General features: G+C 52.4%; 3 protein-coding genes across 5 annotated transcripts; 1 reads left to right on the forward strand and 2 right to left on the reverse strand.

Moving 5' to 3' along the window:
- Positions 1 to 148: 148 nt before the first annotated feature.
- On the reverse strand, positions 149 to 11,118 carry LOC104324838 (uncharacterized). Of its 3 annotated transcripts, XM_069790014.1 has the most exons (7): positions 11,005 to 11,118; positions 9,294 to 9,389; positions 7,087 to 7,226; positions 5,785 to 6,052; positions 2,866 to 3,047; positions 2,221 to 2,279; positions 149 to 1,465 (listed from the first exon to the last, which is right to left on the reverse strand). In XM_069790014.1, exons 3-7 carry the CDS (start codon positions 7,201 to 7,203, stop codon positions 1,315 to 1,317), a joined length of 777 nt encoding a protein of 258 aa, XP_069646115.1. In that variant the 5' UTR covers positions 7,204 to 7,226; positions 9,294 to 9,389; positions 11,005 to 11,118; the 3' UTR covers positions 149 to 1,314. The 3 variants fall into 3 exon arrangements, with proteins under 3 accessions (XP_069646115.1, XP_069646114.1, XP_069646116.1); XM_069790013.1 differs by lacking the exon at positions 11,005 to 11,118 and having other exon boundaries at positions 9,294 to 10,995; XM_069790015.1 differs by lacking the exons at positions 9,294 to 9,389; positions 11,005 to 11,118 and adding an exon at positions 8,272 to 9,284.
- A 132-nt stretch (positions 11,119 to 11,250) lies between these two features.
- On the reverse strand, positions 11,251 to 13,754 carry POLE4 (DNA polymerase epsilon 4, accessory subunit). Its single transcript, XM_069790016.1, has 4 exons — positions 13,505 to 13,754; positions 12,383 to 12,467; positions 12,041 to 12,082; positions 11,251 to 11,702 (listed from the first exon to the last, which is right to left on the reverse strand). Exons 1-4 carry the CDS (start codon positions 13,721 to 13,723, stop codon positions 11,689 to 11,691), a joined length of 360 nt encoding a protein of 119 aa, XP_069646117.1. The 5' UTR covers positions 13,724 to 13,754; the 3' UTR covers positions 11,251 to 11,688.
- A 290-nt stretch (positions 13,755 to 14,044) lies between these two features.
- PRAM1 (PML-RARA regulated adaptor molecule 1) lies at positions 14,045 to 23,839 on the forward strand. The gene is made up of 10 exons (XM_009917615.2): positions 14,045 to 15,354; positions 17,074 to 17,764; positions 19,594 to 19,666; positions 20,118 to 20,230; positions 20,541 to 20,595; positions 20,865 to 20,958; positions 21,242 to 21,404; positions 22,023 to 22,056; positions 22,672 to 22,706; positions 23,185 to 23,839. The coding sequence occupies exons 1-10, from the start codon at positions 15,352 to 15,354 to the stop codon at positions 23,187 to 23,189; spliced, it is 1,266 nt and encodes a 421-aa protein (XP_009915917.1). The 5' UTR covers positions 14,045 to 15,351; the 3' UTR covers positions 23,190 to 23,839.
- Positions 23,840 to 23,925: the final 86 nt, after the last annotated feature.

A 23,925-nucleotide genomic window follows, 5' to 3' on the forward strand; every position in this document is an offset into this window, starting at 1 on the left:
GGCAGCCCAGGCCGCATGTCCCCTGATGCTGCAACACCCACGCAAAGGAGCCCAGCCAGCCAAGAGCACGGTGCAAAGAGGGTTTCCAGCGGAGAACTGGCGGCCCTGGGGTCTGCGGCTTCCATCCGCTGCGCTGTCGGACCCTGGGCTGTGGCAGTAACTCAGCAGCGGGAAGAACCAAACCAAAATTAAGCTGCTTTTTTTTTTTTTAAAGTAGCCAATTGACTTTCTGGGGATTAAAAGGCATTTGCTGCCAATTCCTGAAAGCTCAATATTAACGAAATATCATGAGAACCCTACAGACTCCAGATGATAGGATAAAAGCCAGTTCTTCTGTTCTTAGTCCCCAGTCACAGAGAAACCAGGTTGGTGAAGGTGGATGTGTTGACACAGTACATTTGGACTCTTTACATTTGCCATTTGTTTTAATGCCATGTGACTGAACAGAAAAAATTAGCATTATACAATACCTGCCAGTGCATCAGATAAAAAAAGCAGGATTAGAAAAGCCTGTTAGATCTTATAGCAAACAGGGAAATTCCCTGTGAATGAGGCCCACAGGTACGGGCTCTACGAGAGGCTTGACATGAAGGGAAGGTGCAGGAGCGGAGCTAGGACCGTCTATCTGTCCATCTGCCAGCAGGGACCAAGCAGGCAGGGATCGGCCCCGCAGGCACCTAGCTGAAGCACTTCCAGGCCAAGGCGATAGGAGACAAGCCGACGGCTACTTGCCCAGTCGGTGTCTATAATTTATTCTAACCCAATGCTTGGTGGGTGAAAGGGCTGTTAATTATCCAGAATAGGCAGGGAGGCAATGACAGCCTTGACTAAGTGATAGAGGAAACTACTCATATCCTCTGGATCCTTGCCTTCCTCTTCTTGGCTCACCAACCGCAGCGGCATGTCCTGCAGGATAACTGGGGCTGCCTGCAGAGGGGACATCTCTGCCCCAACATGCCTACCTACCTGTTTCCCTCCCCTCTCCGACTCCTGCTCCACGTTTTGTAAACGGGAGCAGCCAGGGCCGTGCAACCCCCAGCCAATGCCAGACAGCCGCATCCCTCCGTACACGCTGCATCCCCCGGGATGCTGGGGCAGACAGATGGGCCATGGAGCTGCACAGCAGAGCCCCCAAGGAGCTGTGAATTGCCCATGTTTATTGTACAAGCTGCAAAACATTTTGTAGAGGGTTCATTTATACAAGCGCTGTTTAAAATAGCTTTTATTCAAAAAATAGCCTTCTCTCATTTACATATACTACAGACAGTCTGGCGGGGGTCTTGCAGGAGCCCCACCTGCAGCTCCTCAGCCCCACTACCCCCTGCACTTGCACTGCTGGATGGCAATGACGGTGCGAACGCGGTCTCGGCGGCTCCTGAACGTGTGTACGTCATAGCGGTGAGGGGCGCAGCGGCTGGGGGCAGCTTCTGCCCAAACCAGACATTTATCTTCACCTTGTGACTCCCTGCAGTTAGAGACAAACCCAGTACATCCCCTGGCCCCCCACACCCCAGGGCCCTGCGTTTCATCACCTGGAAAAAAGGGCAGATGCCCTGGACCAGGGTGGGGGAGAAGGGAGGCAGCTTTCTTCCTGAAGCATCTATTCCTTACTCCTGGTGTAATTCGGGGAACTGTCTCCTCCCTCTCTGCCTGTGCAAAGCAGGAGTTATTTCTTTCTTTGTGGTTTGACTTGCTTCCCTTTGCATTCACTACATTTTTGTGTCTGTAAAGAACACAAAGTGCTACCCCCCTGGCCTGGAAGAGCTGTCTGCACCCACCCTGTACCAGAGCATCCCCCTCCTCCTGCCCCATGGCATTACCAGCAGGTGGGCAGCAGGAATAGCACATCCCAGGCTGGAGAAAGCCACTGTCAGGACCCATCTATGTCTGCTATCACAGGGGACCACAAGCTCTATAACCAGCTGCCCAACAGGCTGCCGTCAGCAGGTTATTCTTTACTCCTTGAAGCAATGGAGCAGTGTGCTGCTGTAGCACCGCTGCTAACACTGCTCTGCTTTGTCCCTACATGGTTAGACACAGCCCAGAGCATGAGCTGTGGGTGCGCTACCCAAAATCCGCTCTTGTGCTATCCTCCCAGGTCCTGCCCCAGGAGCAGCAGATGCATTACTTGAGAGGAATGGGAACGGTTCAGACCTGCCTCTGAATGTGTGTGGATGTGCCCAGGAACAAGAACCGCCGGATCCTTGCAGCTGTGCTTACCTAAGCAAGCAGGGATCCCCCGAGGAGCAGCTGCCCAAGCACCTTCCCACATCAATTTCCTGCAAAGATTTGCAAAACAAAGGCATGAAAATCCCCTGCAGCACCTCACTGGGGACACCCCAGGGGACCGGCCGTGGTCACTGTGCCCTCTGTCCGCCCTCCATCCTCTGGCTGAATGTACACCCCTGAGAAAGGGCAGCAGCAAGGCAAAGCTTGTAAGGACAAGTAAGGCACACCAGTGTTTTCTGAGTCAGAGGGCCCTGTGCACAAAGGTGTGTTGAAGTAGAGAGTAGAGTCTCCATTGAACTGAGCTTAAGACATACATAATGATTAAACAATTTTTAAAATAAATATCTCACTGCTCCCTCAATTATTTTTTAAGAAATCCTCACTCCAAAGAAAAGGCCATTTGTTACTTTATGACACTGATGTATACACAAATTAGTGGCAGTACATACATTTTATAGCATAAGATAAAATAAATATGAGATTTTTACCACTACAGTTTGTTGCCAGGGTGTGCTTAGCTCTACCAGGGTGAAGCTGCCCATGTGAGAGCATCCACCCTGCTGTTCAAACCCCACGTGTGGGCTCAGCTGTGCTGCTGAGCCCACCAGGGAGGAGGCCAAGCCACGGGAAACCAACCTTGAGCCGCTCTTCCCTGTGTCCTGCAGAGCTGTGCACAATTTCATAATAATATTCCACCTGGGAAATGCGATAGCATTTTTCCTTCATTTCACAGTTCTCCAGCATCTGGACTACCTCCCCACCTTGTGGGTTTTTGACTAGAGCAGTGTTGAACCTTGTGGGCATGCAGAAAAGTCCACCTGCAAGGAAACAAGAAGGAAATTTAATCTGGGGCTGCATCTGAGACCACTATGGCTGCAGCATCTTCACCAGGGTCTGCCGTGTGGCACAGATGCAGCATCAGGCTCCGGCGTCCAGCACCCGGCGTGGAAAGTGCCGTTTTTCTGTGTGAGGGTCCCCAGCTGAGAGTTTGGGACTCATTCCTTCACCAACTCAGGGCCTCAGTGATAGATTTTGTTCGTCCATTTCAGTTTGAGACCACAGGGCAAAAAGAGGTTATTCTGGGTGCAAATTGTGAATCCTGCACCTGACTGTGAAAGCCCCATCTCTGGGGAGACAGCCTGAGCTATTACACATTATCTTTGAGAAAAAAGGTCTTTGAACATAAAATATTCATGGCAGTGCTTTTTCCAGAGACATGCTCTCACACCAGGGAGGAGCTGGGGAACATTATTTAACATTAACTTATTCAGCATTTCTCTCTGAATTTGCCAGGGGGCTGTGCCCTGCATGGGCTTCTCAGGTGCTGGAGCCAGTGTCACTGGCTCTCCTGGAGATATCCTGCAGCACCTCTGCATCGTGGGACACAGGAAAGCTGATACAAGAGGGGAGGAAAGAGAATGGCCCTGGTTCTGGGAGCACAGGACCAAGTCCTGCTTTGCCTTTTCTTTCCCTATTCAAGCTTTAACTCAATGAAAAATTCCGAGGGAAAAAAAAAAAAAGTTATGTTCGGCTTTGACATACCTTGACTGTTAAGGAAGCCATGCAGAGAGCAGGGCGAAGAGGGGTGGCTTTGGGTGGACATGCCGAAAGGCTGCATATTTGCTGCTGTGCCACCTCCAGGCCAGGACACGCCGCCTCTGTGGCAGGTCCCAGCTGGAGAGAAGAGACAGAGGCTCCTCCAGCAATAATGCGTGTCCATTTGGAAGGAAACAGGCACACACTGTCCTGCCTGGCTCAGTTTGAATGCATGTTCTGCATAGAAAGACATGCTTTATCTGCTAAATCTCTCAGTTTTTCTCTCCCTCACCAAGTAAATTAGGATTAAAATCTCCATTGCACGAGCTAGAGGAGGGGAAGAAGGATGGCTAAATTGATGGCTAAGTCAGTCTTGGGTTTTGGCTCTAAAAAGGACCTAGTCATGCCCTGTTCCAGCTCTTGGGTGCAGGTCCTTCAGGGTTTGTGTTTGGTTCCTGGCTTTAAAATGGTTGTGAGTTTCCTGCCCCCTCCCAGCTATTTCATCAGCTGCTGGAGGATATTTCTTTGTTCCAGGATGGGGCTGTGTTTTCAGGGGAGTTAAAAGTGTTTTCTGAAAGCAAATCTCTCTGGGATGCCTTAAGAGGGGGACACAAAATGACAACTGATTTCTGGAAGCCAGTATTTCTGGGTGAGATTTTAACATCCTTCTCCAGGCCCCCTGCTCCTCTGACATTGCCAGTCTTTAACATGGCACTGAAAGTGTCAGCCTGACTTTACAGGGGAAAATCCAGAAGGAAAGTGCGGAGACCTGCCCTAAGGCAGAGGCAAAGCTGGAGGCGAGTCCACATTTCCCAGCCCTGGGCCATTATCACTGAATAAGCCACCGTCCATTAGCCACCCCCGGGGACAACAGCATCGTCCAGCACCTTCCAGTCACACGTCTGGGAAGTAAATGCTGATTCTCCCACATCTGGAAAAAAGCACTTCACACTGCCTAAATTTCTGTTCCACTTGCTGTGTCTTGCAGCCGGATTACACAAGCCACAGGGCTGCAGGAGCACCGATGCCTGTGTGCAGACCTTACTCCAGCTCTTGGAGGATGGGACGCACATCTGCAAGCAGAGCCCCTTGGGGTTTTGTTTTCTCCACCACCCATGTGGCTTCCCCAGCCCCTCTGGCTCAGGCCTCGTGGCTGCTTTTCAAGCTCACATTAGGACTCGCACTGGTCTCTGTCCCTCTCTAGTGGCTGTTGTACAGCCATGTCACAGAAGCTGCCGGGAAGGTTTTAACAGGATGGTTTTAGATGCAGAAATGCCAATAAAAATGACATCAACAAATTCCAGAACTGATTTTTATCAAGCAGTTGTGGAAAATCATTTCAACACGACTTTCCATTCTGATAAAAACAGATCAGTTCATCTTCACTGACGTGACTCTAGGGTTATTTTATGTATGAATTCACAAGACAGCACACCCGAACCAGTTCCGCTTTATCCCAGTGGAGGGTTTTGACCTGTCTGGAACAATTTAGTTTGGAGTTTCCATTTCTGAGTGATTTTTTAAACAGCACTGGTGCTGAGATGAAAGGGCATTTCAGACCATCAGAAAGGAAACTCCGTTTTTTTAGTGGTTGCTAAGTGGTCTATTTTCAGCAGAGCTTTTATCATCAGGTTGTTTTTCTTGCTTTGAGGAGGGGGTTGCAGTGGACACCCCTGATGTCCCTCCAGCCTGGGTTACTATGATTCTATGATCTCTGGTTAGAGGACACTTCCCCATAACACGAGGTGGTTGTATTTCCATCCTCACACCAGGCACAGGGCAGAGAATTACTGTTTCAGCTGCAGACCTGTGCTGTAAGGGCGCAGTCACAGAAGGGAAAAGAAAACCCAGACCCCTACAGTATAAAATACAATCCCTTTCCCACCTAAGGCAAAGAGGGTTTGCGTAGCAGACCAGAGCGTTGCTAGATCACACTCTGAGCTCTGATGTTGGTGCTGGTAACACAGAAGGGCTTGTCCCCATATTCCTGGAGGGAGGGGAGCTCTCCATCATCCATACCTGCACTGTAGGTTGGGTCAGAACATTTCCCCACATCAATTGTGACCTCCCAGGGAGAGTCTGGAAAGAAGGTTTTCAGAGCTGGGAGACGGAGGCATTCCTCAGGGCATGTGCTGCAGTGACAGCCGTCGACCACCTCCACCTCCCGAACACCTTCGAAGAGCAGGAGCCGCTCCACGTGCACACGGGCAGGCTCGCAGCAGGAACCTGCAGGACAGGAGCGTGGGGCTCCTGGCCGCAGCGGTGAGTCGGGGCGCCTGACCTGCAGCTGCGCAGAACAGGGCAAGGGGCATATACACTGGTAAAAACATGTCACGGAGAACAACTTCCAGCATCCGCTCCCTGATAAAAACCTCTTCTGAACTAGAGCTGACTCAGCTTTTACTCCCTTGTCCATGCATGGCAGTACTGCATTGCTGTGGTGCTGCCCTTCGCAGTGACACATTGATATCAGAACTGTTTATTCCCCAAACCCCTGCTACAATCAGCTGAACTGTACTGGCTAAAGCAGTCCTCCTTTCACCCCAGGCTCCTCAACTGGAGGGTCAGCACAATGACAGCTCTGGGGAACAAATGTAGACCTGCCTGCCTGGAAGATGTTGCACCAGCAGTGCCACAGTGATGACAATAGTGGGACAAGCGGCAACAAGATTTTTCACAGTTACAGCCCCCCTGGTGAACACTCACAGGACACACACATGCAGCATCCTGCAGAGCTTGTTTCCATTACCTCTCCAGGGTTAGTTACCCTGGTGGAGAAGGGACTTTAGGCAATGGCAGCTCTCCCAGGATAAGGAGAGCATCGCAGCCTGTGCATAGTTGTGTCCCCAAATGCGCAGGCTCCTTCTAGTTTCTCCTAGGAGTTACACATGTCACGTGATAAGGGAATGACATCAGCACATCAAAGGCCAGATACTCTTCATGAAATCATGGGTCCTGCCAGTTTTGCTCAGCCAGGCAGAAAAAGGCCTCCAACCCCTCTACATATAGGGCACCAGCTCTCACGTACAGCAGATGTTGCTGCTGGGCTGAGGGAGGACAGAAATATGTTTGGATGCTGCCTGGAGCAGCTGGGTAGGTACTGTGATAGGCCTTCAGCTGAACTCTGGCCCTCTGCCACAAGATATTCAGCACTGCTGAATAGTTTCCATTTCTCTAGCCTGCATAATCTACTGCTTGCTCGCTATGGGAGGACAAGAGTCTTAGTGACAGATTTTCGGCAATGCAGAAGCCAAACCCAGGTATTTTAAAACATGTATAAATGCTCCTGCCACAGGGATAACACAAACACACTTTTCTCACCTTCTTGCTTCTAAGGAAATCGAGCATGGAGGAGTGTCTGGAGGGCCCCAGGAGGCCTGGGTCAGGGGAGTTGATCCGCTGGGACAGGCAGCTGGACCGGCACTTTCCAACATCCATGCTGACAGGACTGCCAGAGACATCTGTGAAACACACAATTGACAAAAGGATTACTCCTCACTATTTGCATGAGGCTGGGGAGGCCCAAGCTCAAACCTGGGCCGAGTACAACACAAACACTGAAGAAAAATACATGGTCCACCCCTGGAAAGTGTGCCTGGGAGAGAGATTCCTTCAGCCTGAGCACCTGCAGAAATCCCAGAAAGCCCTTCACTAGTGCTGCAGACACATCTATTGCATTTGCAGACCAGAAGTATAATGTTTCATAATAGACTGGTAATAAAAAGAATGCAATTAAAAATTCACTAGGAAACAGTAGGTTTTATTTTCTTTAGTGAGCTCATGAAGGATGGGGAGAGAATAGATTGATACATTGATTAGCAAAGGGAAAATGTGAATGCTCAGCTGTTGCTGAACTGCAGACCTCGAACGTACTGAACAAGCCTGAGCACCCAACAGATTCAAGGCAGAAAGAGAAACCCTACTCTCCTTGCCTAGAGCCCAATGAACCTGTTCATGGAGCTGCTTGAGCTGAAAACAAATCTGGCCTGCCACCCTCCCCAACCCCTCCCCTGCCCCCTGCCAAATCCCAATTTCACAGCTTCCCAAACCTGTTGCATTGACACATTAGCGCTACAGGTAGAGGATGGGAAGGTGGGAACGGGTGTGGGAACAGGGGAGACATGGGACCACGACATCCAGGTTTAGATCCATGCTGTATTTTGAGTTTGCAAAATATCAGTGGTTATTGGCTAATGGCTGTTTCTTCTGGTAATCCTTCTAAAATGAGCTATTTTTCCCCAATAGTGCAGTTCATACTCAAAAGGTTCATTGATGTGAATCCTCATTTCATTATGTAATAGGGAAGAAAACTGGCCTTAAAAGTGCCCACTGAGTAATTCTACACCACGGTAATTCATTTGCTTTAACCTGCTGGAGTTGCAGATCCAGTGCGTGCCACTAATTTTGCATTGATTTAAAAACTGCTCTTCAGTGTCAGTGTGAGAGAGAGCCACTGTGAGCATGCTGCATGACACCAGTAAATATGTAGGGACATTTTAAGCTCACATTTGGCTTATAGCTGCTGCTAGCTGCCTGAGGATTTCTTTGCCCAGGGAAGCGAGGGAGCAGTGAGCCAGGTAGCAACTTGCAGTGTATTAGCCATTCCGCAGTGGTGATCCCTGTGGATGCTCCTCACCCACAGCAAGGGCGCAGACAGCTGGTCATTTTGCAAAGGACACTTTGCCAGCTGAAGACATTGTTAACCCCTACTCTCCCATCCCTGCAGCAATACAGGCCGTGTTTATTATTTTTATCACTATCTATTACTGGCTTTACTATTTTCATCATTATTTACTCTTCTAAAGTTGTTTGCTCTGGAGATGACAAGCTTGTGACAGTTCTTAATTTGGATATGATCATTCTCTAATTCCTACTGTTTACATAAGAACCTGATATTTTGCAAACACCGAAGGCTATATTTGTACAAGTACTACTCTCATGCACTGAAAAAAACTGAGAAACCTCAGATTTTTGGCTATACAGTTTAAAGCCATTTTCACATATCTGTGCTAAAATCAGCTGAAGCTCATTTTATGTAGCCTTACTGCCACTGCAAGGGGAACTGAGACCAAAGGCTACTCCTGAAGGCCACAGACTTTTTTCTGGTGAACAAATGGAGCTATTTCCTACTTTTTCTGCACAGTAAAGTCAGGAGGCCCTGTTGTCTTGCTGACACCCCTGCCAACGTTAATCCTGGAAAGCAAAAGTCTCCAGCAGGCCTGAACTAATGCAGTACCAAACAGAGGTAAACATAGAATTCAACCACATTGTAGAACCCTGGTACCGAAATTCATGCAGATGAACAGACCTAGGGGCCAGGCTACTCATCAGTTTCTATTCTACAAAACATGCTTTAAGCATTGGATTATCTGGGTGATGAGTCCCCAGTGTATTTCTGTCCTTAATTGCCTGAGGGAAAAGTCACTAGGATAATTTCAACATAAAGCAACACCTGAGGGATGACAGGTGGGACACGAGTTGGGAAGCTTAAAGGATCCGGGTTTCTTGCGGGCAAAGGGGGAACTCACCATGCCCGATGTGGAGGAAATGGCTCTGCCTCCTGCAGCAGCCCCTCTCTGCAAACAGGTTCCTTTGCTCGTCCTCTCTGCCGATGGCTCCGGCACCTGCAGTCGCAAACCACCAAGCCCAGCATTACCCCAGTTACGATTCACCAGCTTTCCTGCGTGAGCTGGGAGGAGGCACTGAGCCCCAAGCACAAGTGTCCAGCCACCTGCTGTCTTGAACCAAATGGCTTCAGCATAAAGAAGAGATTTAGAGTAGTTATAAATGGACATGACCCATCTGACCTCTCAGGCCTGGCTAGTTGGGCTAAACACCCTATCTGTTTAACTACTCCAAGAAAATGCTGTGTTTAGCAGTGTTTTATCTTAAGACATCAGTCCCCTGCTCTCTTCTACTTCCCACGTTACTGCAATGTGAGCTCAGGTAAGAGGAGTAATCTCACACAGCACAAAGCAGCTCACGGGCACTAAACTCCCCAAAGATTTCTGCACAGCAGCTTCCTCCGAGACAAACCCCTCATTATTTGCTGAGTGCAGACAATCCTCCATGGTGCTGACAGTGAAGCACCATAGAAAACATACACCATGCCCATACAGAAGCATCAGATATGAACAAAGCCTGTGCACAGCTTCGCACCACATACCTACACAAGCCCTTTTCTCTCCTGTGCAAGAGGCCAAAGCAGCGAGAAGGAAAAAAAAAGAACTTACTGGCAAAGATGGGAGCATGCAAGAGCCCTGCAAAGACGACTACCGCTAGTGGGTCCTGCATACTGCACCCTGGGAAACACAAAAATGTCTCCAGTATCTCTGATACTTATACTGGGCCCTCCCTCAGCAGGCGAGAAGGTGAACAGCTTAGAGACAAATGGGTCCGCATATCACTGGCAAATGTCTCCAGATTGTGATCTGAACAAACACTTCAGCAGCCAGGGCAGTGATGGCATCTCTCCCACGTCTACAGGGATCAGGCTTTGAGCAAACTTCAAAGTGTTTCTTGAGAGCAACTGGTTTTGCTCCCAGCCTGGGGAAGCTCCCTTGGGGGTCTTTGTTCTTACCACCACTTTCAAACTAATTAAGTTTGAGGGGACTCGGAGTCACTTTCAAGTCCCCTCATTTGAAAGAGCATGCACCCTTCATGCTCACGCATTGCATTCAATGGCCTTTTTATCTAGGGACAACCCTCTTTTGTTCCTCCACAACACCAAAACTGAGACAAAGCTGGCTCTTTGATGGCAACACTGGTAGGACTTAGCCACATCAGCAACGACAGCTTGTTCTCCACCACCACACGGAGAGGCCTGCGCTCTGCTTTCTCTTTTCAGTGTGACTGAGCCCTGGAGTCAAGAGGAGGCATCTTTCTTCCCAGCTTGTTAAATACATGTAGGAAAGTACTGGCCTCCCAAGTCCTGGAAACAGTAAAGGCACAGATGGTGCTTGTGTGATATAAGGGACTCTCACAGACACGCCGGTCCAGGGCACCAGTATGTCCTGAACGCTCGCTGCATGCAGCTCTTGACTACAGAAGTTAGGATCTCTGCACTGACTTGGCCAAATGCACGTGGCAGGGAACAGATCCAGTTCCTAGGGAAATTTTTTTTGCTAGTTTCAGGAACAAGAGCACACAAGAGAACGGTGATGGCAGCAAAATGCATCTGACACCACTCTGGCATTCAAAATAGGGTTTTTGCCCTTTTTTTTGGCTACAATTACTTACAGGTGCAGCAATCACAGAAATTTATGGAAGCTGTACACCACTAGGAACAAGCCAAGTCTCCCTGGAGCTCATACATAGTTCCTGGAGGACAGCTGGGCTTCACTGGGATACATGCCTTGAGGAAACAACTGGCAAAAGCAAAATGCTATTAGAAAGCATCCTTTCAAAACTACGCCATTTACCACGGTGCTACAGGAACACCATCCCCTTCATCCCAGCAGCACAGAGGAGAAATCAGGACAGCTGTTCAACAACAACAACAAAATTTAATTGTGTTCAGCCAAGAAACAAACATATACAAAGAAAAACACATTTCCATAAAAATAATTCACCATGCCTGGGCATCTGAGCCGAGCCACTCTCCATTCACAGCTCTGTGGTGCTGCAGAGTACCTGGAGAGGCAGGGACTGTGACTCTGAGCAACTGCTGTGTGACCTGGCCAAAGCTGGTGAGCAGTCTGCACCATGGCAGCAGGGCACAGTTAAGTGACATAGAAAATATTTATGAAAAAATATGCATTTTAAATAAAGAACTTACAACAACTTAAGCTTTATACAAAACATTATGGTTGCCATTTCAGTGTCTCAATTTTAGGAACTATATTCAAACTCTCAAGGTCCTGTTTTCCACCCCACGTCCATCTCTGCAATCTCTTTCTCCAGAGAGCTCTGTCTCTGTCCAGCTCAGTCCAAAGTACCTAAATATGAAAGAAAAAAAAAAAATTATAGTCTCAGGAATCAGAAATGCAATTACATGAACAAATGAAACTTGTTTACAAGCTGCCAGAGGAATATGCAGTAACTTTGTAAAGTTTAAGCAAATCACACGTGAGTAAAACCAAATCTAGCTAAAAGTACTGTATGTGTCTCAGGGTCCACTTGATTTGTGTTTCACCTCTCAGGGAGGGGCATAACAAGTTATACTATTAGTTATTAAAGATGTGGAAACAGAGGGCTCTGCAAATGATTAAATTCTTTCCCTCCCAAGAAGATTACACAAAATATTGAAGCCAAGTGAAACCAAGTAGAAACTCACCTTCCAAAAAAGCAAATTCATCAATAGCTTCAATGGCGTTATCTGCAAAGCAAATTGAAAACAATTAACATAGATAAACTGACTCCATATTTGCATCTGCTTCAAACAGCAGCATTTGAAACTACATCATAGCACAGTGACCAATTTCAAAGAGGTTTACTTGTTTTGGAGCTGGTGTGTGAAATTATTAGCATAATATTTGGAAGAAGAGATGTTTTTCTCTCCCATCTTCAGAGAAAGAAAGAGAAGCACCTATGATTGCTTCATCACACTGGGACAAGTGGAAAAATCCTCTATTCTAGCAACCATTTTCTAAGGATAATACAAAATAGGCTCTCATACCCAGGTCTTTTCTCTGCAGAGTTTTCCTTTTCCCTTGCTGAGCGTACACGTAAGCATCTTTGGCTATGGTTTCAACAAACAACTCCTGCAACACAAAACCAAGACAGTTTCAAACAGGGGATGAGAGAGGGAAGAAAGAATATCCTCAGGAAAGGAAAGGTCCTACAAGATTGCAGGAAGAAACCAGAATCTCCATCTTAAAATTTCCCCTTTCCGATAAATAGCTCTGAAAATAACAAATGAAATTGTTGGACAGTGACGCACAAGGGAGGAGAGAAGGCCGAGAGTATATTGGACAGAGATGGTTCCTCTGAACATGTCTGGGAGACCAGCTACACACAAGCTGCTCCCAGGGCACCTTCCGAAGGAGGAAAGGCGTCCTGCACTTGGTGGATGAAGTGGATTGAGCACGACTCTCCTTGTGTGCCACCCAGCAGGTACCTCAGCTGCGGGAAGCAGATGCCCAGCAGCCGGCCTAGGAGTTACCGCAGGGAGACGCTGGAAGGGAGAGACCAGAGCCTGCGCACAGATGCTTTCACACGATGCCAAAGCCAAACACGCCTCACGTGTGCAACGGGAGACGCTTTCCAAAGGAAGAAAAAAACCCGTTACGCGTCACTGATTCGCACATCGCAAACCCCAAAACGCGCAATCCCGGTGAGCTGGAAACCCACCCGAGCGGGCCCAGAGCCGTCTGGCAAGGGGCAGAGCCCCGGCATTTCCCTCGCTTGCGGGAGGGAGCCCCGCCGAGAGCAGGTTTCCACAGCCACGATCGCGTGGTGGAGAGAGCGGCGACCTCGGGGCGTTACCTCCCGCCACCGGGCGGGTTCTGCTGACCGGGCAAGGCGTCGGTTGGGAGAGGAAAGCCCTCAAACCGGCCAAAACAAAAGGGAAAAAAAGCCAAGCGAGCGGCTCCACGTCCCACAGAAGCCGAGCGCAGCGGCTCCCCGGGCCTCCAGCGCCGGCCCCTGGCGCGGCCCAGCCGCCTCCCTCAGCCCGGGGGCCCGGTCCCCGGCCCGGCAGCAGCGCGGGGTTGGGGGGGCGGCCTCCCAAGCCGCCTCAGGGCCGCCTCACAGGCCGCCGGGCCTCCCGCGCCAACCGGGCGCCGCCGCCGCCCCTCACCGTGGCCCGCGCCAGGACGAAGACGGCCTCCTGGCTGGCCAGGCTGACGTCCGGGTCCGCCTTCACCAGCGCCTTCACCCGCGCCAGCGGCAGCCGGGCCAGGCGGGCCGGTCCCGGCGGTCCCGCACCCGCCGCCTCCTCCCCCGGCCCCGCCGCCTCCGCCCCCGGCACCGACACGGGCACCGGTACCGGCACGGCCCCCGCTACCGCCGCCGCCATCCCGCGCCCAGGGCCGCGCCTGCGCGGGGCCGCCACGGGGCAGAGGGACGGGCGGGGGAGGGCCCGGGCCCGCGGATCGGTCGGCCGCTGCGGAGCCTCCGCCCGGCGGGGTCCGGAGCCCGCGGAGCGGCTGGGCCGGCAGCGGGGCTGCCCGCAGAGCCCGGGGGGCTCAGCCCTCCTCCCCGTCCCCCCAACACGGCCCTTGAGGTCCCCATCACCCCCCAACACGGGCCTCGAACCTCCCCGCCACCCTGGAATAGGGCCCTTCGTCCCCCCAAACTTGGCCCTTGAGCTTCCCGTCACCCTCATCCCCCCCTAAACACGGCCCTTCTGCCTCCCCAACCCCCCCCAGCACGGGCCTTGAGCTCCCCATCATCCCTGTCCTCCTCAAAGGTGGCCTTTGGGGCCTCCCCGTCACCCCGTGTCCCCCAAACACGGCACTTCGGCCTCCGTCTCCCCCCAAACAGGGCTCTGCCCTCCCCACGGCAGCAGCACCGGAGCAGTGGGGCAGGTGGTAATGGGGACCCACCTCTCCAAGGAGGTGGCTGTCACCGCTGCCTGCCCGCCCTGTGCCCCCACATCACCTCCCCGTGGGTCCGGTGTGGGACCTCCAGACACCCTCTCTCCATCCCGCCTCCGGCTGGTGGGATCAAACCCTCCAGTTCCCCCCCTTGGGCACCCACCACCCACCGCAGGACCCCCAGGGCCACCACCTTTGGCCAACACGTGCCTGTCCCAGCCTTCCCCACATCTTTTGACACACCGTCTTATCCTTCACGGCATCCGCAGATACTGCTGGTGGGACATCTTCCGAAAGGGCTGGAGGGACACGCCACCCTGGGGCAGGGACATCAGCGCCTGCCTGCAGCCAGCCCTGGGGCTTGACTCAACCTGTCAGACCTTTCCTGCCTCTGAGGCAATAAACAGTGAAACCAGGACATTTCAACACAGAGATGGCCCAACACAGCGCCACGCCATGCAGAGCGCTTCCTCTGCTTCCCGGCGGAGGTCAGCTTTTCAATGGAGCAAATGGTTTTGGATATGCTGGAAAGCCGTAGCCCTCTCCCCAGCCCTCACGCGCTCCTGCAGAGCTCGGCTGCATGAAGCCATGCTGGTTTTGCCGTGCAACCCCCATGAATCACCTCCACCCTCTTCAGGTCCCGTGGGGCTCTGAAGACCTGACCTGTAGCCGGTTCACATTGGCCACCATCAGATGAGAACATAAAGCGCCCTCCCAGTCCTCGCAGCAGCCCATCCCTCACATCCCGGAGTCACCCCCCAAACCCCAGGCTCTTTGCTGGATGAGACTGTCTTATGGGCAGCAGGGCTTGGTGGCCTTCAAGTTTCCCAACAGCAGCAGAGTCCAAGTTAATGGTGCATCAAGAGCTGCTCCTCCTCCTCCTCCTCCTCCTCCTCCTCCTCCTCCTCCTCCTCGTGCTGTTTCACAGTCAAGCTACTGTGACTTCCTGGTGTTGCACACAGCTTCTTGTCAACTGTTAGGAAAGAGCTTCTGGTTTCAGGGGAGAGAGACTTCAGAGAGGCTCGCCTGCACAAGTCCTTCTGCTTGGATGCCTCCGGTGGTCTTTAGAAAGGAGGTGAGCACGCAGGAAAGCATCCGCTGATGGAAAATGGTGAGTAAGAACAACACCTGGGAGGTACTGGATCTGGGGACAGGGTGCAGGGAGTGGAGCCATGTCTCCTGCTTGGAAAGGCTTTGGTGGTGTCCTTGAGAGGGGGCTGGATGCTGCCGAGACCCTCGCTCCTTCTGGAAGACAAAGTCCTCCTGTACGTCTGAGCTGGTCGGAGCTTCAAAGGTCTCTGACCAGTTCCTGGGCTTAGTGTGAGATTTGCTGGGTGACCTTGGGCTGGATATAAGCATCTATGAAAGAGGAGCCCACTGAGTCCAGGAGAGCACCCACCAGTGCAAAATGTATTGAAAAACCTGGAGCTGATCACAGTGACAGTGCTGTTGTATTCCCACAGTTGCACCTGAGGGCTCTGTGCAAGTCCCAGCTCATGGAATGGCTCCAAAATTGATTGTTACAAACCTCTGAATCATTCAGGTGCCAAAAATCCCAGCAGCATGTTTGGGAATCTGGAAGAAGTTGCTTTTTTTCACTAGTTTGGGTGAAAGCCCCACTGCCTGGTGTGCAGGAAACAGCAAATTTGTGCTGCTTTACCACAGGCTATGCTCAAAGTGCTGCATTTGCAGTGTTTACGAGAGAAATTGGGGTGACTACCTGGGGATGCAAGGGGCACTTGCACTTATTTAGGTATATATACATTTGAGCACTTATGTCTAAAAATATTGTGCTAGCTTCTTTGCATACTGGCCCTTCTGTTGTGAAAGAAAAAAATTACGCAAGCACAAACCCAAACTGAAATCCCATAGGCAGGAGAACTTAAAAATCAAAGCCTACAGCTTGATGAGGGCAAGCGGAGCAGTCAGCTCCAGTGCAAAGGGACACTATGGTCTGGTGACAAGGGGGTGGGAGAAAGATGGGGGAAGGTAAGATGATCTGTCTCGTCCCATAAGGTCCATCTGAGAAGCTTAGGAAAAATGTAACCCCATCCCACCTGAGCTTTGTGCCATACCTCAAACCTGGCACTCTTCTTCCAAAAGTCATTCAGCCTCCTCCTGGCAGCCTTTCTCTGGAGACTTCAGAAAAAGGTGCTTTTTGGTCATTTAGGAAGCCGGCAGCAGCTCTGCGCTGGGGCCGGTGTGTCCCAGTTCACGTGTGCGTGGTGTGAGCAGCACAGGAAACACACTGGTCAGAAAAGTAGGGCAGATCTGCTGCTTCTTGGCCTTTTTTTTTTGCACGCAGGCTTTGGCAGGATGAGTTTCAGCAGCGCTGTCCCAGGTCTTCCTCCAGGGAGGGAGGCTGACGGCTCTGTGTGGTCTCCCCAACAATTCCTGCCCGACTTCCCCAAGTTCACCACGGACTTCATGGGAACCAGGACCAGGGCAAGGCAGGTTGCTCCCATCTGAACCCTGGGCAATCTCTAGATCTCAAATTCTGCCCTCAGGAGCTTTGTTACTAGTAGGGTATAATCCCCCACCCAGTCCCTCTGTTTTGATGGTCCCTGGTAGTGGATGAAGGGTGGATCAGACCAAAAGGCTCCATGAAACACCTCCTGGATGCCCTCATGGTGGTGGGACCTGTTCCCGATCTGGTGCAGCCCAATGTTTTTTTCTCAGACACGTTTCAGAACCGCTTTGAGCAAAGACCATGTTTCACGGAGGAGGCTTAGTGTCAGGCCATGTTGAAGAAATACTGCATTCCCCAGCAGGGGCTTTGACTCATTTTCCCTCTTGGTGTTTTAACTGGAACTTTTCTTAATGGTTGCAGACACATCTGGAGGGGAAAGAGGCCGTGGTGAGGCACCTACGGGCAAAGCTCCAAGGGAACAGGAAAGACCCTTCCGAAGCGGGCGGCTGGCCGGAGAGTCGCACTGCAGCATCTCCTGCAACAGAGCCAGGACAGACCCCTGCACCAGGCTCCAAGGGCGAGCCGCCTCCAGAGACCCCCCGGACCAGGAGGGTGGATTTCAGCAGGGCTTCTCCATCTCACATTAAAGGTCAGAGTGTGGAACAGCGTTTGCCTCCTCATCCCATCTGTGAGACCCCGGGATGGATGGTACGACTGAAGAAGGGGATTGCGCAAGATGCCAGCTTCCACCCAGCCCCTGCAAAGCCAGGAGGAGGAGACACATTGAACAAGGAGGTGGGAGCCACCTCCGATCATCCCCAGAGGAATCCAGCCCAGCAGACGCGGCCACTCGACAAAGACAAGGGTGCTTCAGCAGTTCCTGCCAAAGGCGCAGCTGTTGCAGCCTCCCGGGGTGCTGCAGGAAGACCCCATGGGAGAGAGCACTCAGCTCTGCCTCCGAGGAAGCCTTTGCCACACATCAAGGCACTGGGAGCGAGGCCAGCCAAGCCCAGGCGCCCTCCTGTTGTGGATCTGGAGAAGTTCGTTGCGGCTGCATGTCCTGGGACACCCAGCTGTCTTGCCACGGAGCCACCAAGAAGTGCTCAGCTGGGTACGGCCAGGCACCTGCAAGACCCCAAGAGAAGGATGCCACTCATTCAGGAAGGAAAATATCCCTAGTTAGAGTCTGGAGCTCCTGGGAGCTGGAAATATTGGGGGGGCTGATGGAGAGATGGGGGCTGGTGATGCCAAAAGGGCTTTTATAGGCATAGCATGTGGAAAAGAATGAGAGAGAAGCAGGTGAAGAAACAAAGGGGACTAAAAGTGCTCAGTCCCTGGCTGGAGATAGATATCAGGCTCTGGGGTACTTGTAGTGAGTAGGGTTGGAGCAAGTAACATGATGGATGCTGACAAACTGGAGTGAGCCTGGGGCAGGGCACTAAGATGGTTGGGGGCTGGAGCACGTGGGGATAGAGAGGCTGAGACCCAGGCTTGTTTAGCTGGGAGGAGAGAGAGCAAAGGGGAGATCCTCTCACTGTCCATAGCTACCTAATGGGAGAAGATGGAGCCAGACTCTTCCCAGAGGTGACCGGGAGCAGGACCAGAGGCAACAGGCATGAGCTGCAGTAGGGGAAATTCCAGTTAGATATTAGAGAAGTCTCTTTCCTGTGAAAGCGGTGCAATCCTGCAGCAGGCACCAGGGAGATGGGTATCTCTATCCTTGGAGATATTCACTTGTCACCTGGATGAGGCCCTAAACAACCTGCTCTAGCTCTGAGGCCAGCCCTGCTTTGAGCAGGAGGTTGGATGAGAGACTCCAGAGGTCCTTTCCAACCAGTCGACTGTTGTGTGGCTGTAAGAGCAGACAGACAAGCCTGACTGGTGGGAAGCAGAGCTGGTCTTCATCCCACGGGCATGAAGCACTTACACACCCTTTGGCCAAGGAGCAGAGGCTCTCTGAAGCTGGCAGCACATTGCCTGCAACACCGTCCGCCTCCAAGCCTGAGGGAGCCGCTGAGACTCCCAAGGCACAGCCGGAGCTATGGCCACTGGGGCCATGGTGCTGGTTTGGTGTGCCTTCCTTACCGCTGTCTGTGGGATGCAGGGCTTGGTGCCTCTTGGACATGGTGGTTCTCCGTTCAGCATAAGCCCTGCCACGCTCCACAGTGGCCTTCCAGATCTAGGCAGATCTGTTGGTTTCTAACAGCTGCCAGTCTGCTAATCCACACTCTGGGTAATGAAACCTGTTTCAAATCCCATTTCTTGCTCAGCTTCTCTAAGTTCTTGTTCACCATCCTGTTTAAAGGATGGCTCATGCTGTAGCCACAGGGTAGAGGACAACTGTGACAGTTGGGCCTCTCTTCCTTTCCTTATGAGAACTGCAAAACCTAGCTGGTTTATGTTATTATTATAAGTTGGCCTAGTTGACCAGGCTGGTGGCAGCTACGAGGCTGGTGATAAAAGTAACGGGATCTTAGCAGGGATGTAGGCATGCCAGCAACCATAGAGGGTGCAGCAGCACGTTCTGGCTGATGATGCTCCTGAGCACATGAAGACATCCAGGACTTGCCCTGCCTGTGGTACAGATCTCGAGTTTAGAGTTTTCACCACATTCAAAATACTCATTATGGCCTCTTCCCCTCCCCTTTCGTCACTGGTCCAGGGAGTAAGTAACATTAGGGACATAAGAATGGGAAAATACATATTAAAGCTCCTCAGTGAGTTCCCTGATGAGCCATGCCCCAGCCTGCTGGGAGGAAATAAAAGTCCCCAGGTGGGCCATGGAGTAAAAACTCCTCACTGGATCCAGATGTGCAGTCAGTTTTATCTCCCCGCATCCCTCTGCACTAAATCTAGGCCAGGGCGGCTCTGACCTCAGGGTGGGTGATAGAGTCGATAATAATCCCTCGCTGCTCCCTCCCATTCCTCTTTTTACCATAGGTTACTTGAAACCAGGCTACGTTGCATCAGCCCCAGCTCGGTTCCCACCACTGGATGCTCCGAGTGTAACGGGGTAAGGACCGAGGCAGCTCTTTTATTTTAGGTGGCTTCCAGGCTGTCCTGATCCAGTGGAAAGGGCCCGAGAGGGAACAGCAAGAGGGTCGTTGGGTTTTCCTGCCTGCTCCTGGAGCCCAGTGTGGAACAGCACCTTGTGCAGGCAGCTCCCGCAGTGCAAAGCACCATCCTTCATGGGCTGCATTACCACACAAGTCTGGCTGCTGCCGTCGCAATCCCACTGCCCATCTCCTGCACACCAGGCTGCTCTGCTGTGTTGCCAAGCCCTGTGAGGAGCTGCTGGCACGTGGCACAGAGCTGCCATCCCACTCTGTCCCAGAGCCAGGGCCAACCCATGGGCAGCCCAACCACCTGTTGCCCACCCTCCTCCTGGCATCCTCGATCCTGCCCTTGCTGCCCAGTGCCATCACTGCAACAGGGCTTCCTAATCGCCCTCTGCCTTGTTGCAGGGGTGAAGATGAGATATACGATGACGTAGAGCCCGTTAGGCTGCTCAGGAGAGGCCAAGGCTTTCTGCTGCCTCCCGTGTCCCGGCCGCCAGCATATCCCCGCTCCGGAGGAGGTGGGTACAGGAAGGGCTGGGATGCTGGTTGGGGTATGTGCTGCAGCTCAGAGAGCCTCAAGGCCCTGATGAGCCATGGGCAGCAGCGGAGCCTGCTGCTCCCATGCACAGGAAGGCAATGGGTTTCTTTGCTGCCTTGTAAATGGCCATGGGAAACCCTGATCCCCCCATGCTCAGGGGGCAAACTGAGGGTTTGGTCCCAGGGAGGAGAAAGCTCTTGCTGTGTTTTAGTCTTGCGTCCTGTCTCAGCGGGTGTCTACACCTTACAGCAGCCTCATGGCAGCACCTTTCCTGGGGTTTGGTTTTACAGGTGGAGATGCTGGTCAAGCTTCTAAGAGGGTTGCTTTGGTGGCAGCTGCACAGAGGTAACGGGTTTTTACTCTTTCTAAGGGTCCCAAAATGGCCAGGGCTCCTTGCTGCTTTAACAAAGCTGGTGGTCTCTGCTGGGCTTGTGATAGAAATGTCCATGGTGAAGAGCACAAGGGGCAGGTTTAAACCTGGTCCAAGAGCCCCAGCAGCCCCAGAGCTGGTGCAGGGAAATGCAATGGGGCAGTAGCTGAGGGAAAGAAGGGGAAGGGAGGGAGCAGAGCATGGGGACAACTGAGCTTTCCCGTGATTCACAATGACTCTGCAGAGAAGCCCAGGTCTCCCGGAAGATGAAGCCAATGACACTCAAGGAATGCAAGAAGGAAGAGAAGGCAGACAGGGAGTTTCAAAAGAAATTCAAGGTGAGCAGCAACGAGTGATTGCTTATTCCTCTAAGCTCCCCCTCACCTCCTGGGAAGGGGACAATGCAATGGCAGAGAGGAGCTGTGCTCCACAGAGACCAGCTGATACCCAGGTCACACCTGCCCTGTTCCCCACTGAAATATCCCCAGATCAGACCAGTCCCACAGACCATTTGGGTAGAGAGGGATCCGCTTTTTCCAAGAAAGGAGAACGGTTGGGCCTGCCTGGCTCACACTCCCCTGGGGTGGCTGCTGAGCTGCAGCATTTCTGTTTGTGTTTCAGTTCGAAGGAAGCATCAAGGTCCTGACTCAGATGATGGTCGACCCTGCAGCAATGGAGAAGAGGGGCGGAGGGAAGAACCTGCCGCTGAGACGAGGAGAAATTCTTGATGTCATTCAGTTTACAAATCAGGAGCAAATCCTCTGCCGAAACAGCCAGAGGAGATGTAAGTCTGTGGGGGCTGAGGCTTTGCCCACAGTGGGGATCACAGCACACAAAGATTCTTCATGCGCACACACCCCAGTAGACAGCAGGTCATTAGACTGCCATTAGACAGACCTGACATGTACCCTGGGCTGTTCCCACTTCTCTTTGCACAGACGTCCTGCTCTTCCTCCCGCTTGGCACCAGCATTTCTGCTGTTAGCTGGGCTTGTTGTCTCCCTCTGCTAAAAGCCTTTGCAGTTCCTGGAGCCTCTCAGCCACCAGCCCAGCACATTAGGCTTTGCCATAGGCACGGGCTCCACAAGCCATGTTTGCACCGAAGGATGCTCAGGTGAAGTGGGCTGCAGATCCCCCAGGCAGAGAGACAGGGATCAGGCTTTTCCCAGCCAGCTGCCACCCAGCCTGGCAGGCTCATTCCCTGCATTGTCCTGAGCAGGTTCTTCCCAAGGGTCCAGCTCGGCTTCCCTGAACTGGGCTGCTCCTTGCCCCCAGCTCTCCCTGGGGATGTGAGATCGTTGCTAAACCCTGCCTGTCTTGGGCAGGGGCAGGTGTTGGGGTGAGACCCCACTCTGCCCCGGCTCCCAGCACAACCTGACATGCTTTTCCTTGCTCTGTTGCAGACGGCTATGTACCCCGGGCTGTGATGCTACACCTGTGAGTACCCCTTCCCTGGCCCCTTCCTCCCCACTCCACAAGCTCCAGCAATTGCTCAGCGAGTGCCTGGCACCGAACCAGCCCTCGCCATTGAGTGCCAGTTCAAAACCATCCAACCCAGGCAGTGACCATAAGCATAACACTGGCTAATTACCCTAGGGGTTGAATCTGCCATTTCTGGTGTCAGGAGAGGTTCTGGTATTGGGAGCAACTTCCTGGGGCACTGTGAGCATTCCCTAATCTGTGGTCCCTCATGTGGGACCTGCCTGTGCACTGCTCAGATGCTGCTGGTGGCACGGTGCGATGGGCTGATGCTGCCTCTCCATGCGGCTGGGTCTGCGGCTCCTGGCAGCCTGGGACAGGGCCACCATCTGTGCACAACGCAACAGGGGCCAGAGCCATGCTCACCCCATGCTGGAGGATCCCATCTCTGCGGGGAGAGCACAAGGCTGGGAGGAGGCGAACGGGTCTGTGTGGTGGTCACCAGAGTCCGTAGACACGTTAGGAGAGATGGGACAGACATGGCAGCGAGATCTGGCCCTTATCTTGGTGTTGGGAGGGGGTGGGGACATGGGAGACCAGACTGCTCACAGCACCCCATCTTTTTCCTCGCAGGGACACTGACATCTATGATGATGTTGAGATTTACGGTAGGTGCAGAGGGAACCACTGCCGTAGGCTCTTTGCCAAGCGCTGGGCACTGCTCCCTGGCATGGGCAGGCAGCAGCAGTTCTCACGCCGGCACTGGTGCCTCCCCTGCTGCCTCCTTGCCATTTCCCCACCTTCCCTCTTTCCCCTCCCTCTCTGTGATTCCTCTTCCTCTCCCTGGGACATCCCTTCCTTTGTCTCAGTTCCCCACAGGTCTCATGTTCCTCTGTTCCCAATTATTTGGACTTCCCCACCCCCTCTCCCTTCTCAGCTTGCTCCCTCCACTTGCTGCCAGCCCCAGGGGCCCTTCAATGTCCTTGATCCCCCAAACAACTCGGGATGCCCTTTCCTGAGCAGTTGTTCACTCCTGGCATGCAAACTCCATCCCCTGGCTCGCAGATGGCTCTGAAGATGGAGCTGAACAGACAACTGTATTTTAGCTGTGCCAATAAGCAAACATTATCCAATTCTGCCTGGCAGGTTGAGCGATCCGTGCTAAAGCCAAAGGCACAAGACAGCACCAACAGAGACCTCCCCAAGGACCAAAACAGGAAAAGCACTATATGCCATGCTCCTGCTTTGGAAGGAGCTCTGCTTCCTCTGAGATAGCCTGCAAAACCCACCGTGTCCCTCCTGAAACAGCAGCGAGGCTGCTGTGGAACTGCAAGGATCCTGCCTCACAGGGGTAGGGTGTTCAAAGAGATCCTCAAGTCAAGACTTCTCTGTGGCTTTGTTTTGTCTGTGTAAAATATGGCAATGGTTTGAGAGGGTTTTGTGGTGTTATTTGTAGGCAGAGGGCTTAAAACCTGGGCCAGGGAGGTTTTAATTCAGAGAGGGTTTAGTATTTCCCCATTCCCAGAGCATCCTAAGCCTGGGAACAGCGCTGTATCCCTAAACCCACTCACCCCTTTCTTTGGCTGCCTACTGCACTGCTCTCCTGCCCCAGTGAGACTCCTGGTCTGAGCCAGAGTCAAACTGGACATAGGAATACTCTAAAATATTGTGGGCAGCAATGATTATCGAGCAGGCATGCCAGCAGCATCCCATGGCCTTCAGGCAGCTTGCCTGCAGAGCTAGCAGAGGGGTTGGATCTGTTGGGGTAGATATTCCTGTGGGCACTTTCAGCATCTTCTGTCGGTGCCTTCAGCTGACAGTCTGTGCAAATCGCCACGGGAAATTCTTTGATTAACTGGGAAACAGTCTTCCTTTGCAAGCTTTGCA

Source organism: Haliaeetus albicilla, chromosome 8, assembly GCF_947461875.1.
Source record: "Haliaeetus albicilla chromosome 8, bHalAlb1.1, whole genome shotgun sequence".
Taxonomy (NCBI): domain Eukaryota; kingdom Metazoa; phylum Chordata; class Aves; order Accipitriformes; family Accipitridae; genus Haliaeetus; species Haliaeetus albicilla.

Excerpts from the sequence above, each read along its gene's own strand:
- LOC104324838 (XM_069790014.1), bottom strand. The coding sequence starts at position 7,203 with ATGGATGTTGGAAAGTGCCGGTCCAGCTGCCTGTCCCAGCGGATCAAC. Across the intron at positions 3,048-5,784 it reads TGACCCAACCTACAGTGCAG|GTGGACTTTTCTGCATGCCC; the intron begins GTATGGATGATG and ends GTTTCCTTGCAG. Across the intron at positions 2,280-2,865 it reads ACAGGGAAGAGCGGCTCAAG|GAAATTGATGTGGGAAGGTG; the intron begins GTTGGTTTCCCG and ends AAATCTTTGCAG.
- POLE4 (XM_069790016.1), bottom strand. The coding sequence starts at position 13,723 with ATGGCGGCGGCGGTAGCGGGGGCCGTGCCGGTACCGGTGCCCGTGTCG. Across the intron at positions 12,468-13,504 it reads TCGTCCTGGCGCGGGCCACG|GAGTTGTTTGTTGAAACCAT; the intron begins GTGAGGGGCGGC and ends TTTGTGTTGCAG. Across the intron at positions 12,083-12,382 it reads TCTGCAGAGAAAAGACCTGG|ATAACGCCATTGAAGCTATT; the intron begins GTATGAGAGCCT and ends TTTGCTTTGCAG.
- PRAM1 (XM_009917615.2), top strand. Across the intron at positions 20,959-21,241 it reads AGTTTCAAAAGAAATTCAAG|TTCGAAGGAAGCATCAAGGT; the intron begins GTGAGCAGCAAC and ends TTTGTGTTTCAG. Across the intron at positions 22,057-22,671 it reads CGGGCTGTGATGCTACACCT|GGACACTGACATCTATGATG; the intron begins GTGAGTACCCCT and ends TTTTCCTCGCAG.